The 17,453-nt window shown below is 43.3% G+C and overlaps 2 protein-coding genes across 3 annotated transcripts in view; one reads left to right on the plus strand and one right to left on the minus strand.

Moving 5' to 3' along the window:
* cUnh11orf68 (chromosome Un C11orf68 homolog) overlaps positions 1-2,184 on the plus strand; it is a 2,665-nt gene extending 481 nt beyond the window's left edge. For both annotated transcript variants that reach the window (XM_079865894.1, XM_079865893.1), the window contains exon 2: positions 1,280-2,184. In XM_079865894.1, coding sequence (XP_079722020.1) covers positions 1,281-2,000 — 720 coding nt within the window. In that variant the 5' untranslated portion in view covers position 1,280 and the 3' untranslated portion in view covers positions 2,001-2,184. The remainder of the gene's footprint in view (positions 1-1,279) is intronic.
* A 2,808-nt stretch (positions 2,185-4,992) lies between these two features.
* Positions 4,993-17,453, minus strand: part of rela (v-rel avian reticuloendotheliosis viral oncogene homolog A) — a 33,616-nt gene continuing 21,155 nt past the window's right edge. The window contains exons 6-12 of the mRNA XM_079865883.1: positions 17,138-17,272; positions 15,424-15,528; positions 11,012-11,227; positions 10,457-10,534; positions 10,289-10,378; positions 7,092-7,516; positions 4,993-6,090 (exon numbers count right to left, since the gene is read on the minus strand). Coding sequence (XP_079722009.1) covers positions 5,797-6,090; positions 7,092-7,516; positions 10,289-10,378; positions 10,457-10,534; positions 11,012-11,227; positions 15,424-15,528; positions 17,138-17,272 — 1,343 coding nt within the window. The 3' untranslated portion in view covers positions 4,993-5,796. The remainder of the gene's footprint in view (positions 6,091-7,091; positions 7,517-10,288; positions 10,379-10,456; positions 10,535-11,011; positions 11,228-15,423; positions 15,529-17,137; positions 17,273-17,453) is intronic.

Below are 17,453 nucleotides of genomic sequence, written 5' to 3' on the forward strand. Positions count from 1 at the left end.
AGTAACATTTAAAAACATTAGATGAACGTTCAACTAAAATGTCTCAGAAAAACCTTCCATGAACGATGTATAAATAACATTTCTGTGCTAATGTTTTGAACCCGTTTTTAAAGACTAGTGGCCGGTTACGTAAACTATTTAGACTAGTTTTACAAGATAGTAAAACTACTAGTTTTATCAACTTTTATTTCTTTAAAACTTTACTCCAGTTACAGTTAAAAAAGTACATCTGTCTAACTTAAATCCCCAAAATAAGACAAATTACCCCCTTATTAACTGCTAGTTGGTCAGACTAGTTCTTAAAACACACTAATTGTATGCAACTGACCCCGTATAACTTTTAAATAAACGTTACGTTCATAACATTGCCAGGACGTTAGTCATAGTTCAGAGGATGTTCATCTGACATGATACAGAACTGCATATTTAAAGGCGCAGTAAGCGATTTCTGAGAAACACTGATGAACGAGCAGCACAACACACTTGCAGCCAATCAGCAGTCAGGGGCGTGTCCATTCATTAGGGGGGAGGGGCCTGTGTTGCATAACGTGAGTTTGGGGGCGGAGCTATAAAGGTAGGGGCGTGTTTGTTTGGGGTGATTTCTCAGGAATAGCGTACTGCACCTTTAATCAAGCATAAGCCTAGTCATTTTAATAAGTTTGTTGCCGTATTATACCATTTGTCTGTTTGATTATATATTCAGGTGTGTGTATATATCAAATCGTTAACACAAAAACATGTTTTTTTTTCATCTAACGTTTTTGAAACGGTGTTACAGATGGTTTAGAGAACTTATTCACAAGTAACGTCCCCGTAATGTTTGCAGAATTGTAAATTCCCTTAAAGTCCCCCTGTGGTGAAGATCCAGCATTTAATGTTGTTTATGTGTCTATGTGGTGTGTTTAATCTGCTTTAAGACAAACCATGTGTAAATTCATAAGTCGACAGCATTGCTGAGTATTTCCTCCTTAAAACTGCAGTGAACCAAAGACAGTCTCAAAAACACGCTTTGAAATCGCTGGTGTTTCTGACGTCACAAACTACCTTGTAACCAATCAGATCAACGTGTGATCGTCAACCAGTGGATCTCTGAGCTGAGTGAGTGAGTGGAGGCGGGGCTCATTTGCATATTCATAGAACCACGCATACTATATGAGGCAAGGGTGTCGAGTTACAGTCAAGATATTTTAAGGCATGAAGATTTTTCTAGGAAAAAACCTCGAGAATAGATGAGTTTAAGGGGTAACACTGATTAATAGCGTTTTCATTGTTTGGACAGGATGGCGGAGGACGAGGCCGGTCGCTCCGAGCAACTCTCCGCCGAGGATTACGCGGCCGAGGCCATGGCCGCCGACATGGACCCCTGGATCATCTTCGACGCGCGCAAGACGCCCCGCGCGGAGTTCAGCGGCTGGCTAGAGTCGAACCGGCCGTCGCAGGTGAGCCGCTACGCAGCGCGCGAGGGCGATCGGCCGGTGGGATGGATCGCGGTCCGCGGCCCGCACTACTGCGAGGAGACCGGAGACGTGGACGGGCTTCAGGACAGCTGGGAGACGCTGCTAGCCAGCGGACGTAGCGTCACCTACCACACCATACGAGAGCTAGCGCTAAACCACAGCGTCCTGTACGGGAAGTGGCTAATGCATCTGGACACGGGCTTCAAGGTGGACCGCGCCTGGGAGAGCATCGCTAGAGCCGCGCTGGACGGCAGGATCACCTCCGCTAAGGCTAGCCCGCGCTCCGACTCCAGGCACGTCATCTGCGTTTACAACCAGAACTTCACGGACGAGGAGCAGGTGATGCGTTTGGACGCCACCATCCGCGCGGCCGGCGTCAAGTGCGTGCTCTACTACAAGCCCGACGTCTACACGTACCTGGGCATCTACCGCAACAACCGCTGGAAGCTCTGCCCCACCATCTACGAGAGCATGTTCGACCTGGAGAGCGTCCCTCGCCGCTCGCACATCATCGACAAGGTCACCAATCTGGAGGTCACCTGACCAAACACTGTAGAAGCGTTGCCGATTTCTGTTTCGTTACGTTGGAAATGACGATGATTATGATGCCAAAAGGGCTTTGATTTGTGTTTTTCCTTTTGAACACTTTTTTTGTTTTGTTTTTTGTATTCAACGTTCGTTCGGTTCATTTGTTCTTGTGCCAAATAAACAACAAGGATATTTTCAACTGTGTCTCTCAGCGAAGTGTCTCTTCAGTAACGCACATTCTGCTGTTCGCATCTATTACAGCTCGTGTGATAGCACAAAAGCACACTTTAATGTGTCAAATTTAAAAAACTTAAACTAAATGAGAATTAGAAATGATGCCTTGGCAATAAACTAGAGCTGCATGATTAATGGTTAAAAGATAAATTGAATCATTCGTTCAAGTGATTCATTTAAAAAAAAGTGCTGATTCATGCAGTAATGAAACGAGTGAACTCTTTGAGTGAGTCGTTGAATCATTCAAGATATTTGTTCAAAAACGCTGATTCATCCAGTAATGAAACGAGTGAACTCTTTGAGTGAGTCGTTGAATCAATCATTCAAGATATTTGTTCAAAAACGCTGATTCATCCAGTAATGAAACGAGTGAACTCTTTGAGTGAGTCATTGAATCAATCATTCAAGATATTTGTTCAAAAACGCTGATTCATCCAGTAATGAAACGAGTGAACTCTTTGAGTGAGTCGTTGAATCAATCAAGATATTTGTTCAAAAACGCTGATTCATCCAGTAATGAAACGAGTGAACTCTTTGAGTGAGTCATTGAATCAATCATTCAAGATATTTGTTCAAAAACGCTGATTCATCCAGTAATGAAACGAGTGAACTCTTTGAGTGAGTCACTGATTCAATCATTCAAGATATTTGTTCAAAAATGCTGATTCATCCAGTAATGAAACGAGTGAACTCTTTGAGTGAGTCATTGAATCAATCATTCAAGATATTTGTTCAAAAACGCTGATTCATCCAGTAATGAAACGAGTGAACTCTTTGAGTGAGTCGTTGAATCAGTCATTCAATATATTTGTTCAAAAACGCTGATTCATCCAGTAATGAAACGAGTGAACTCTTTGAGTGAGTCATTGAATCAATCATTTCAATATATTTGTTCAAAAACGCTGATTCATCCAGTAATGAAACGAGTGAACTCTTTGAGTGAGTCATTGAATCAATCATTTCAATATATTTGTTCAAAAACGCTGATTCATCCAGTAATGAAACGAGTGAACTCTTGAGTGAGTCATTGAATCATTCAAGATATTTGTTCAAAAACGCTGATTCATCCAGTAATGAAACGAGTGAACTCTTTGAGTGAGTCATTGAATCATTCAAGATATTTGTTCAAAAACGCTGATTCATCCAGTAATGAAACGAGTGAACTCTTTGAGTGAGTCATTGAATCAGTCATTCAAGATATTTGTTCAAAAACGCTGATTCATCCAGTAATGAAACGAGTGAGTTCATTCCTAAATCAACGAGACTCGGTTCGTTCGGTTCGTTCTCTGTGCCACATAAACAACCAGGACATTTTCAACAGTTGTTGCATTTATTACAGCTCGTATAATAGTACAAAAGCATTTAGTTTGTCCACGCCTGCAGGAAGGCCACAGAAGCATCGAACACGTTACATGAATGGGTACAGATAATCAAACCGATCAGAGGAGTATTGCGAGGCATATGTACATGTTAGAAGGGCTGGAAACTGTGCGTTCCCGCCGGCAGAAGCTCCTGCTGATGAACACCAGTGGAGGATTGGCATGAACACACCAACAGCGGACACATGCGCAGACACTGAAGCGCTGTAGATCACTCGTATACTGTAGATCAATATCTGATCACTGGAGCTTCATGATGGAGTGGTGTATTCAAACGTCAGATATGAACTATACATGCCTGTGTCTGGATCTCTGTGAACCGGGCCGTGAGGTTCTCTATAGTGCTCTGGAATTTCAACATTAACATTTTTGTTTTAATTTTACTATTTTTTTTACTTCATTGATTAAAAATTGGCAAACAAACAGTAAAACAAGCAAGACAATGTGTGATATTCCTTAAAAGATAATGTGTTATTAAACTTATTGCTGAAGTACATTCTACTGTACAATGATAATATATTTCGCATCTCTGAAATCATAGAATCTCTGTGAGGACGTGTAACTAAAGCTCAGTGTTTCCAAGGCTGCGATTGGCTGAGATGCTTGATGAGCCAGTAATTCTGTGCTGTGATTGGCTGAGATGCTTGATGAGCCAGTTATTCTGCGCTGTGATTGGCTGAGATGCTTGATGAGCCAGTAATTCTGTGCTGTGATTGGCTGAGATGCTTGATGAGCCAGTAATTCTGCGCTGTGATTGGCTGAGATGCTTGATAAGGCTGTAATTCTGTGCTGTGATTGGCTGAACTGCTTGATGAGCCTGTAATTCTACGCTGTGATTGGCTGAGATGCTTGATGAGCCTGTAATTCTAAGCTGTGATTGGCTGAGATGCTTGATGAGCCAGTAATTCTGCACAGTGATTGGCTGAGCTGCTTTATAAGGCTGTAATTCTGCGCTGTGATTGGCTGAGATGCTTGATGAGACTGTAATTCTGCGCTGTGATTGGCTGAGATGCTTAATGAGCCTGTAATTCTGCGCTGTGATTGGCTGAACTGCTTGATAAGGCTGTAATTCTGCGCTGTGATTGGCTGAACTGCTTGATGAGCCTGTAATTCTGCGCTGTGATTGGCTGAACTGCTTGATGAGCCTGTAATTCTACGCTGTGATTGGCTGAGATGCTTAATGAGCCTGTAATTCTGCGCTGTGATTGGCTGAGATGCTATAAGGCTGTAATTCTACGCTGTGATTGGCTAAGCTGCTTGATGAGGCTGTAATTTGCACTGTGATTGGCTAAGCTGCTTGATGAGCCAGTAATTCTGTGCTGTGATTGGCTGAGATGCTTGATAAGGCTATAATTCTGTGCTGTGATTGGCTGAGATGCTTGATAAGGCTGTAATTCTGTGCTGTGATTGGCTGAGCTGCTTGATGAGCCAGTAATTCTGTGCTGTGATTGGCTGAGATGCTTGATAAGGCTATAATTCTGTGCTGTGATTGGCTGAGATGCTTGATGAGGCTGTAATTCTGCGCTGTGATTGGCTGAGCTGCTTGATGAGCCAGTAATTCTGTGCTGTGATTGGCTGAGATGCTTGATAAGGCTATAATTCTGTGCTGTGATTGGCTGAGATGCTTGATAAGGTTGTAATTCTGCGCTGTGATTGGCTGAGCTGCTTGATGAGGCTGTAATTTGCACTGTGATTGGCTGAGCTGCTTGATGAGCCAGTAATTCTGTGCTGTGATTGGCTGAGATGCTTGATAAGGCTATAATTCTGTGCTGTGATTGGCTGAGATGCTTGATGAGGCTGTAATTTGCGCTGTGATTGGCTGAGCTGCTTGATGAGCCAGTAATTCTGTGCTGTGATTGGCTGAGATGCTTGATAAGGCTATAATTCTGTGCTGTGATTGGCTGAGATGCTTGATAAGGTTGTAATTCTGCGCTGTGATTGGCTGAGCTGCTTGATGAGGCTGTAATTTGCACTGTGATTGGCTTAATAAGGCACTGCTGTTTATAGAGACGAGGTTTATTCTACCTCACTGTACACAAGATACACATCTGATCCAAAACCGCCACCCAATATAATCTCGTATGTATTGTGTCTGAAAGGGTTCATCAGAGACGGTGTGTTTCAGGACTGAGCGTTCGTTGGTCTTCGGAGTAACTCCTTCGCCTCGACCTGAACAAGAGTCTTGGGTCGCCGCTGGTTTAGGTGGGGTGTCCGGAGAGGAAGCCCATGTGATTGCTGCTGGTGAAGATGGACATGAAGCGGTCGTCGTCGATGGAGTTCAGCACCTCCAGGTCGTCGAGCACCGCGGACGCCGGGCTGGAGCCGCTCTCCATCATGGGCTCGTTCTGCAGGAGACTGGCGATGCTGGGGGGGAAGCTCATCCAGGTGGAGTTGTTGGCCGAGGGATCCGCCGGCTGATCCGGGACCTCGCCGCCGCTCGCCGTGGTCATGTGACACGCGGACTTCCCCATCGACTCGCCGCCTAACATGGCCTGGAACACAGATATTAGCATTACAACTATTAAAGAGGCTTCCGCTCTGTGAAATAAAGCTGAACGAAACTAAAATATAAATTAGAAATGATGCCTTGGCAATACACTAGAGCTGCAGGATTAATGGCTAAAAGATTCAAACACACACACGATCTTATTCTTAAATGACAGCGATTCAGCTCTGCCCATTAAAGCTTTGACATGTACGATCACAGCGAACGTTTAAACAAGTGAAGTCTTTATAAGTGAGTCATTGAATCATTCACTCAAGTGATTCGCTGATTCATCCAGTAATGAAACAAGATTCACCCAGAATCATGCGGCTCTACAATAAACTGACTTAAGTTTAAGTTGAAGCACTAAAATCATCAACAGGAAATAAATAATAAATAAAACACTGAAATAAAAATAAAACAAACCTAAATAGCAACAGTGTGTAATTTTAGCGGCATCTAGTGGTGAGGTCGTGAATTAGACCCAACAGAAGTTACGGTGGCCGACAGGAAGTGATGTCGTCGTCTGAGACCGCAGAGAGTCGCCAGTTAAACAATGATGTTTCTTTACAAAGATCAATGAAGAAATTAGGTTTACTTAATTATTCAGTAAAATGATGTTATTGTGAATATTATTGTCACTTGTTCATCATTGTGTCAGTGTTTTATCCGCTGACTTTAGCTCGCTTCTTATCACGAAGAACAACAGAGTGACGAAACACGTTTGTCCGTTCAGGGCCACCGTAGAAACATGTGGATGTAAGCGGACCCGCGGTGTGTAGAGAGAAACGCCTCATTCTAAGCTAATAAACACACAACGCTTCATTATGTAAGGGGTTTATACACCATTGAAAACATTGTTATGAATATGATATTGCATTTGCATTCAGATCCTCCTAAATATTACACACTGCACCTTTAAATAAATGACACTAAAATGACCATGTAACTAAAAACATAAAAACAAAAGCTAATTGAGAATCTGAGTAAGTGTAAGCGAGCGCTGACCTGGAACTCGTCGATGTTGATGTTGTCGACGTCGCCCTGCACCTCAGAGAAGCTGGGGAACTCTGGGATATCGTCCTCCACCCGGAAGGTGTTCTGCATGTCCTGGGGAACCGCACTCGGGGCGCTCGCGGCGCTCATCGGCTCCGTCGAGATGAAGTTCCCCAGGTTGAAGCCCAGGTCCGCCATGTTGACGGTGGAGAAGTCGCTGGGCTGTTGTGTGTTGCTGAAGCTGCTCACCGACACGGCTTTGGGCTGAGAGTCTACGGTCAGCGTCTGCAGGAACTTCCAGGTGTCGCCGACCGACGTCTGCGGCTCCACCTTCAGGGAACTCTGGGCCGGCTGAGCGAAGAGCTGTCCCGGAGCCGGCTCGAAGAACGAGGACGGCAGGGGCTTCATCGAGGGGCCCGCAGACACACACGCCGACACTGAAACACAACAGTGAGTCAGTGTAGTACTGTTGGATAACTGGGGGATAACTGGGGGATAACAGGTGTATTACTGGGGGATAACAGGGGGATAACAGGGGGATAACAGGTGTATTACTGGGGGATAACAGGGGGATAACAGGTGTATTACTGGGGGATAACAGGTGATAACAGGTGTATTACTGGGGGATAAATGGGGGATAACTGGTGTATTACTGGGGGATAACAGGTGATAACAGGTGTATTACTGGGGGATAACTGGGGGATAACTGGTGTATTACTGGGGGATAACAGGGGGATAACAGGTGTATTACTGGGGGATAACAGGTGATAACAGGTGTATTACTGGGGGATAACTGGGGGATAACAGGTGTATTACTGGGGGATAACAGGTGATAACAGGTGTATTACTGGGGGATAACTGGGGGATAACTGGTGTATTACTGGGGGATAACAGGTGATAACAGGTGTATTACTGGGGGATAACTGGGGGATAACTGGTGTATTACTGGGGGATAACAGGTGATAACAGGGGGATAACTGGTGTATTACTGAGGGATAACTGGGGGATAACTGGTGTATTACTGGGGGATAACTGGTGTATTACTGTTGGATAACTGGGGGATAACTGGTGTATTACTGGGGGATAACAGGTGATAACAGGTGTATTACTGGGGGATAACTGGGGGATAACTGGTGTATTACTGGGGGATAACAGGGGGATAACAGGTGTATTACTGGGGGATAACTGGGGGATAACTGGTGTATTACTGGGGGATAACAGGTGATAACAGGGGGATAACTGGTGTATTACTGAGGGATAACTGGGGGATAACTGGTGTATTACTGGGGGATAACTGGTGTATTACTGTTGGATAACTGGGGGATAACTGGTGTATTACTGGGGGATATCTGGTGTATTACTGGGGGATAACTGGTGTATTACTGTTGGATAACTGGTGTATTACTGTTGGATAACTGGGGGATAACTGGTGTATTACTGGGGGATAACTGGGGGATAACTGGTGTATTACTGGGGGATAACTGGTGTATTAATGGGGGATAACTGGTGTATTACTGGGGGATAACTGGTGTATTACTGGGGGATAACTGGTGTATTACTGGGGGATAACAGGGGGATAACTGGGGGATAACTGGTGTATTACTGGGGGATAACTGGTGTATTACTGGGGGATAACTGGGGGATAACTGGTGTATTACTGGGGGATAACTGGTGTATTACTGGGGGATAACTGGTGTATTACTGTTGGATAACTGGTGTATTACTGTTGGATAACTGGGGGATAACTGGTGTATTACTGGGGGATAACTGGGGGATAACTGGTGTATTACTGGGGGATAACTGGTGTATTAATGGGGGATAACTGGTGTATTACTGGGGGATAACTGGTGTATTACTGGGGGATAACTGGTGTATTACTGGGGGATAACAGGGGGATAACTGGGGGATAACTGGTGTATTACTGGGGGATAACTGGTGTATTACTGGGGGATAACTGGGGGATAACTGGTGTATTACTGGGGGATAACTGGTGTATTACTGGGGGATAACTGGTGTATTACTGTTGGATAACTGGGGGATAACTGGTGTATTACTGGGGGATAACTGGGGGATAACAGGGGGATAACTGGTGTATTACTGGGGGATAACTGGTGTATTACTGTTGGATAACTGGTGTATTACTGGGGGATAACTGGGGGATAACTGTATTACTGGGGGATAACTGGTGTATTACTGTTGGATAACTGGTGTATTACTGGGGGATAACTGGTGTATTACTGGGGGATAACTGGTGTATTACTGTTGGATAACTGGTGTATTACTGGGGGATAACTGGTGTATTACTGGGGGATAACTGGGGGATAACTGGTGTATTACTGGGGGATAACTGGTGTATTACTGGGGGATAACTGGTGTATTACTGTTGGATAACTGGGGGATAACTGGTGTATTACTGGGGTATAACTGGGGGATAACAGGTGATAACATGGGGATAGCTGGTGTATTACTGGGGGATAACAGGTGATAACAGGGGGATAACTGGTGTATTACTGGGGGATAACTGGTGTATTACTGGGGGATAACTGGGGGATAACTGGGGGATAACTGGTGTATTACTGGGGGATAACTGGGGGATAACTGGGGGATAACTGGGGGATAACTGGTGTGTTACTGGGGGATAACAGGTGGATAACTGGTGGATAGCTGGGGGATAACTGGTGGATAGCTGGGGGATAACTGGGGGATAACTGGTGGATAGCTGGGGGATAACTGGTGTATTACTGGGGGATAACAGGTGGATAACTGGTGGATAACTGGTGTATTACTGGGGGATAACTGGTGGATAACAGGTGATAACAGGGGGATAGCTGGTGTATTACTGGTGGATAACTGTTGGATAACTGGGGGATAACTGGTGTATAACTGGGGGATAACTGGGGGATAACTGGTGTATTACTGGGGGATAACTGAGGGATAACTGGTGTATTACTGGGGGATAACTGGTGTATTACTGGTGGATAACTGTTGGATAACTGGGGGATAACTGGTGTATAACTGGGGGATAACTGGGGGATAACTGGTGTATTACTGGGGGATAACTGAGGGATAACTGGTGTATTACTGGGGGATAACTGGTGTATTACTGGGGGATAACTGGGGGATAACAGGTGATAACAGGGGGATAACAGGGGGATAACTGGTGTATTACTGGGGGATAACTGGTGGATAACTGGTGGATAACTGGTTACCTGGAATGATACTGGTGGCTGTGGGTTTGGACACGGCTAGGGTTCGTTTCGCTGTACTGAATGGCCGTCTGTCTGTCGGCATGGAGGATCCTGCACATAAAACACACACCTTCACTACAAAACTGACCTCTAACACCTCAGAATGGCCTGATCTGATACAACACACACCTGAAATCATGCTGCTGAGTTTGAGGTTCTGCAGCATCCCTTCTGTCCTCTTGCGCTTCTCCATCAGCCTGTGCTCGTCTGTCGTTTCACAACCATAACCACAGAGAGAACCAGCAACAACATGAGGGTGAGCACTCTCACTTCGGGACAACTATTATTCGGAGAACGTAAATGCCTTATGCAAAACTCTGGAAGCTTGTTTCTGCCATGGAATAAAATATTTAAAAAGTAATTGTGACTTTTAATCTCGCAATTCTGATTTTATTTTGTTCTATTATTCTAATAATTTTTTTCAAAATTGCGAGTTTATATCTCACAAATCTGACCTTTTTTCTCTCGCAATTTTTAGTTTCCATCTCGCAATTCTGAACATTTTTCACAGTTGTAAGTTTATAAGATATAATTAATATATAAACCTGCAATTAAAAAGGTAATTACAACTTTTTCTCTCGCAATTCAGACTTTTTTTTTAAAACTTGCAACTGTGGGAAAAAAAAACTTTTTTCTTTAGTATTCTGTGAAGAAGCTTCCACATGGCAGAGCACATGGTCTCACCCGGGTCGGCGGGCAGGTACTGGAAGTCCATGGGCTCGCTGACCTCTCGGTCCGAGGGCCGGCGGAGCTGCATCTTCACCCGCACCGGCTCAGACAGGTTAGTGTCGTGGTACGGGGGCGTGCGAAACACGATGGCCACCTGACGGTGAACATCGGCCTGCGAGAACGAGCCCTTGCTCTCCCACGAGTCCCGGAAGAAGCGCACCTCGATGTCCTCTGAAGGGAAGAGCACAGTAATAATCGGACCACAACCCTGCAAACATCTCTGTACACGGAAATAAACTGAACGAAAATTAGAAATGTTGCCATGGCAATAACTGAAATAAGTTTAGGTTGAAGCACTAAATGTTAATAACTGGAAATAATTACGAACTAAAACTAACACTGAAATAAATTAAACCTAAAGAGCAATATATATATAAAAAAAAAAACTATTAAAAGCACAATGAAACTAAAATGAACATGTAATTGTCACGAATCCGGTCTGTGGCCTTCTGCCCGATAGCCACCAGAGGTCGCTTCTCCATCATGTTGACTCTCACACCACACAGCACACTGGACTGCATTTCCCATCATCCACTGCACGGACGACACACACAGCTGATTACACTAATCACACTCACAGCTGGGAACTATCTCACAATAACTATCACCCAATAACACACACTTTATAAGCCTGGGACTTTCTCTCTGTGAGCGCCGAGTATTGAATAGCGCACATCCTAGCGATAGCTACTCTACAGAGCCCACTCAGTTGTTTTAAGTCTTGCCTTGCCCCTCGTTTGGATCATTGCTTGTGTACCTGGATTATCTCTCTGCCTTGCCCTGTTGGATATTGTTCACCGATCGTAGACCCACGCTTGCCCTAGGATCTCTCTTGTGTCTTGCCCGTACCATACCTGTTTACCGTTGTCTGACCCTTGCCTGTTTACTATGCGTATAAATAAAAGCTTGCAAATGGAGTCTTGTTCGCCCCGTTACAATAATAAAACTAAACTATAATTATTAACTATAATAACACTGCTGACGACGCTTTGATCAGTCCCATTTCTATACGCTGCATTTCTATATCAGTAATTTTGTCTTTTACACCAAAAAAAAATCTAAAAAAAACCAAACTAAATCATAGAAAACATCTTGAATTAATTTAACTTTTTTGGTAACATTTTACAATATGATTTCATTAGTTAACAACATTATTTAACATGAACTAATAACGCAACATACTTGTAAAGCATTTATTATTCTCAGTTAATGTTAATGTCAACATTTAATAATAGATTATTAAAATCAAAATTTGTTTCTGGAATAACAAAGTAAAATTAAAATAAAGTGCTTTTTAATATAGAAATTTAAAGAATAAAGATGAAAAAACAACTAAAATTCAAATGAAAACTGCAAAATATTGATAAAATTTATAATAGTATATCAGTGATACTAAAAACTAAACTAAACTAAAAATTACTAAACTAAACATTTTTGAAACTTGAAATAAAAGAAACACTTATTTTGTTAGTTAGCTAGTTGCCAATGCATCATTTCTATTTTCAAATAACTAAAGTAATAAAATAACTAAAGCTTAAATAAAATTAAAAACTATATAAACTATATATTTGTAAAACTTGTGAAAACTCATAAAAATTACAAAAACACTAAAAAAATAAAAATAAAAGTACATCTATCCATCATAAAAGAGCATCTGTCCATCATAAAAGAGCATCTGTCCATCATAAAAGTGCATCTATCCATCATAAAAGTGCATCTGTCCATCATAAAAGTGCATCTGTCCATCATAAAAGTGCATCTGTCCATCATAAAAGTGTATCTATCCATCATAAAAGTGCATCTGTCCATCATAAAAGTGCATCTGTCCATCATAAAAGTGCATCTATCATCATAAAAGTGCATCTGTCCATCATAAAAGTGCATCTGTCCATCATAAAAGTGCATCTGTCCATCATAAAAGTGCATCTATCCATCATAAAAGTGCATCTGTCCATCATAAAAGTGCATCTATCCATCATAAAAGTGCATCTGTCCATCATAAAAGTGCATCTGTCCATCATAAAAGTGTATCTATCCATCATAAAAGTGCATCTGTCCATCATAAAAGTGCATCTGTCCATCATAAAAGTGCATCTATCATCATAAAAGTGCATCTATCATCATAAAAGTGCATCTGTCCATCATAAAAGTGCATCTGTCCATCATAAAAGTGCATCTATCCATCATAAAAGTGCATCTATCATCATAAAAGTGCATCTGTCCATCATAAAAGTGCATCTGTCCATCATAAAAGTGCATCTGTCCATCATAAAAGTGCATCTGTCCATCATAAAAGTGCATCTGTCCATCATAAAAGTGCATCTGTCCATCATAAAAGTGCATCTATCCATCATAAAAGTGCATCTGTCCATCATAAAAGTGCATCTATCATCATAAAAGTGCATCTGTCCATCATAAAAGTGCATCTGTCCATCATAAAAGTGCATCTGTCCATCATAAAAGTGCATCTATCCATCATAAAAGTGCATCTGTCCATCATAAAAGTGCATCTGTCCATCATAAAAGTGCATCTATCATCATAAAAGTGCATCTATCCATCATAAAAGTGCATCTGTCCATCATAAAAGTGCATCTGTCCATCATAAAAGTGCATCTGTCCATCATAAAAGTGCATCTGTCCATCATAAAAGTGCATCTGTCCATCATAAAAGTGCATCTATCCATCATAAAAGTGCATCTATCCATCATAAAAGTGCATCTATCATCATAAAAGTGCATCTGTCCATCATAAAAGTGCATCTATCCATCATAAAAGTGCATCTGTCCATCATAAAAGTGCATCTGTCCATCATAAAAGTGCATCTGTCCATCATAAAAGTGCATCTATCCATCATAAAAGTGCATCTGTCCATCATAAAAGTGCATCTATCCATCATAAAAGTGCATCTGTCCATCATAAAAGTGCATCTGTCCATCATAAAAGTGCATCTGTCCATCATAAAAGTGCATCTATCCATCATAAAAGTGCATCTGTCCATCATAAAAGTGCATCTATCCATCATAAAAGTGCATCTATCCATCATAAAAGTGCATCTGTCCATCATAAAAGTGCATCTGTCCATCATAAAAGTGCCTTTGTCCATCATAAAAGTACATCTATCCATCATAAAAGTGCATCTATCCATCATAAAAGTGCATCTGTCCATCATAAAAGTGCATCTGTCCATCATAAAAGTGCATCTATTCATCATAAAAGTGCATCTGTCCATCATAAAAGTGCATCTGTCCATCATAAAAGTGCATCTATCCATCATAAAAGTGCATCTATCCATCATAAAAGTGCATCTGTCCATCATAAAAGTGCATCTGTCCATCATAAAAGTGCATCTGTCCATCACAAAAGTGCATCTATGTGAACTTGTGAAAACTCATGAAAAAAAGAAAAACCTTTAAAGGGGGGGTGAAATGCTATTTCATGCATACTGAGTTTTTTACACTGTTAAAGAGTTGGATTCCCATGCTAAACATGGACAAAGTTTCAAAAATTAAATTGTACGTTTTGAAGGAGTATTTCTGTGCCAAAAATTGTCCTTCCGGTTTGTCACAAGTTTCGGAAAGTTTTTTTCGAGTATGGGCATGTGTGACGTTAGATGTAACGGAATTTCCTTATACGGGTCCTAAGGGCACTTCTCCGGTAAGATCGCGGGCGCGCGCGCACTCGTAGACCAGAGCAAGAGAGTGAAAGCAGTACCTCATCTAAGCGCTCTGCTCGGCTTTAGGGAAGTCAGTCACCAAAGAAGTGTGTTTTTGGTTGCCAGGGCAAGACAACCCTGCACAGATTCCCAAAGAACCCAGCGTTAAGGGAATAGTGGATGCAGTTTGTTTTTCCGGGGCAAAAACGAGTTGAGCAAGACTGTTTCCCTGCATTTCGACGATGATTGTTTTATAAACAAAGCCCAGATCGACGGATTTGCAGATCGTCTAATGCTTAAGGATCGAGCAGTCACAATGATAAAGGTTCGCGGTCGTGCGTTGGAACCGCAGGCGGTGAGTAAAACTGTTGAACAAATGTCTCTGTGTGTTGTTAACGTTACTAGCTCGGCGCGTTAGCACAGCTTTAGCACACCGCCCACACGGCCCGCCCCCAGCCGCTTTTTCCGGAAAGACTCGGTACAGTCTATCTTTCACTTATAAATATAATAAAACTAAAGACTTTTTGGAGATATGAACGATGCAATATTACTCTATAGGTACTCAAGATTAACAGGAGATCGAGTGAAAATGAGCATTTCACCCCCCCTTTAACTAAAAACTTTTATTTTACTGAAAATAAAAAAACCTATTTTAAAAAGAAACAGTACTATACTGATGCCACTAAAATAACACTATAAATCAATAACCCGCACCTTTCTGCACTTTGTCACACAGTAGGAAGATCTCGTCTCCCCCTCGGCAGCCGCCAGAGTTCCTGTTGACCCGACAGATCTTCAGCTCAGCGGTGTTCGGTGCTCCTGAGGAACACACACACAGATCAGCGGCTAATAACTCCATCCATCACACACACACACACACACACACACACACACACACACACACTCACTGTTGTCGTAGATGGGCTGGGACACCACAGGCTCGAGTTGGAACAGTCTAACTCTCTCTCTCACACACACACACACACACACACACACACACACACTCACTGTTGTCGTAGATGGGCTGGGACACAACAGGCTTGAGTGGGAACAGTCTAACTCTCTCTCTCTCACACACACACACACACACACACACACACACACACACACACACACACACACTCACTGTTGTCGTAGATGGGCTGGGACACCACAGGCTCGAGTGGGAACAGTCCAACTCTCTCTCTCACACACACACACACACACACACACACACACACACACACACACACACACACACACACACACACAGATCAGCGGCTAATAACTCCATCCATCACACACACACACACACACACACACACACTCACTGTTGTCGTAGATGGGCTGGGACACCACAGGCTCGAGTTGGAACAGTCTAACTCTCTCTCTCTCTCACACACACACACACACACACACACACACACACACACACACACACACACACACACACACACACACACACACACACACTCACTGTTGTCGTAGATGGGCTGGGACACCACAGGCTCGAGTGGGAACAGTCTAACTCTCTCTCTCTCACACACACACACACACACACACACTCACTGTTGTCGTAGATGGGCTCGGACACCACAGGCTCGAGTGGGAACAGTCCAACTCTCTCTCTCTCACACACACACACACACACACACACACACACACACACTCACTGTTGTCGTAGATGGGCTGGGACACCACAGGCTCGAGTGGGAACAGTCCAACTCTCTCTCACACACACACACACACACACACACACACACACACACTCACTGTTGTCGTAGATGGGCTGGGACACCACAGGCTCGAGTTGGAACAGTCTAACTCTCTCTCTCACACACACACACACACACACACACACACACACACACACACACACACACACACACACACACTCACTGTTGTCGTAGATGGGCTGGGACACCACAGGCTCGAGTGGGAACAGTCCAACTCTCTCTCACACACACACACACACACACACACACACACACACACTCACTGTTGTCGTAGATGGGCTGGGACACCACAGGCTCGAGTTGGAACAGTCTAACTCTCTCTCTCACACACACACACACACACACACACACACACACACACACACACACACACACACACACACACACACACACACACACACACACACACACACACACTCACTGTTGTCGTAGATGGGCTGGGACACCACAGGCTCGAGTGGGAACAGTCTAACTCTCTCTCTCTCACACACACACACACACACACTCACTGTTGTCGTAGATGGGCTGGGACACCACAGGCTCGAGTGGGAACAGTCCAACTCTCTCTCTCTCTCACACACACACACACACACACACACACACACACTCACTGTTGTCGTAGATGGGCTGGGACACCACAGGCTCGAGTGGGAACAGTCTAACTCTCTCTCTCACACACACACACACACACACACACACACACACACACTCACTGTTGTCGTAGATGGGCTGGGACACCACAGGCTCGAGTGGGAACAGTTCTCCGCTGGGAAGAGTGATGGACACCTGGAAACACAGGCGCACTGCGTTCAGGTCGTACTCCTCCTCCCAGATCTTCCCCTCAGGAACTACACACAGAAAACACACATCACTCATGATAATAATCACACACGTCATCATATTAGAGTGATTTCTGAAGGATCATGTGACACTGAAGACTGGAGTAATGATGCTGAACATTCAGCTTTGATCACAAGAATAAATTACACTTTACTGTATATTCACATAGAGAACAGATGATCTACATTA

The sequence above is a fragment of the Squalius cephalus genome, assembly GCF_949319135.1.
Source record: "Squalius cephalus genome assembly, chromosome: 3".
Lineage (NCBI taxonomy): Eukaryota > Metazoa > Chordata > Actinopteri > Cypriniformes > Leuciscidae > Squalius > Squalius cephalus.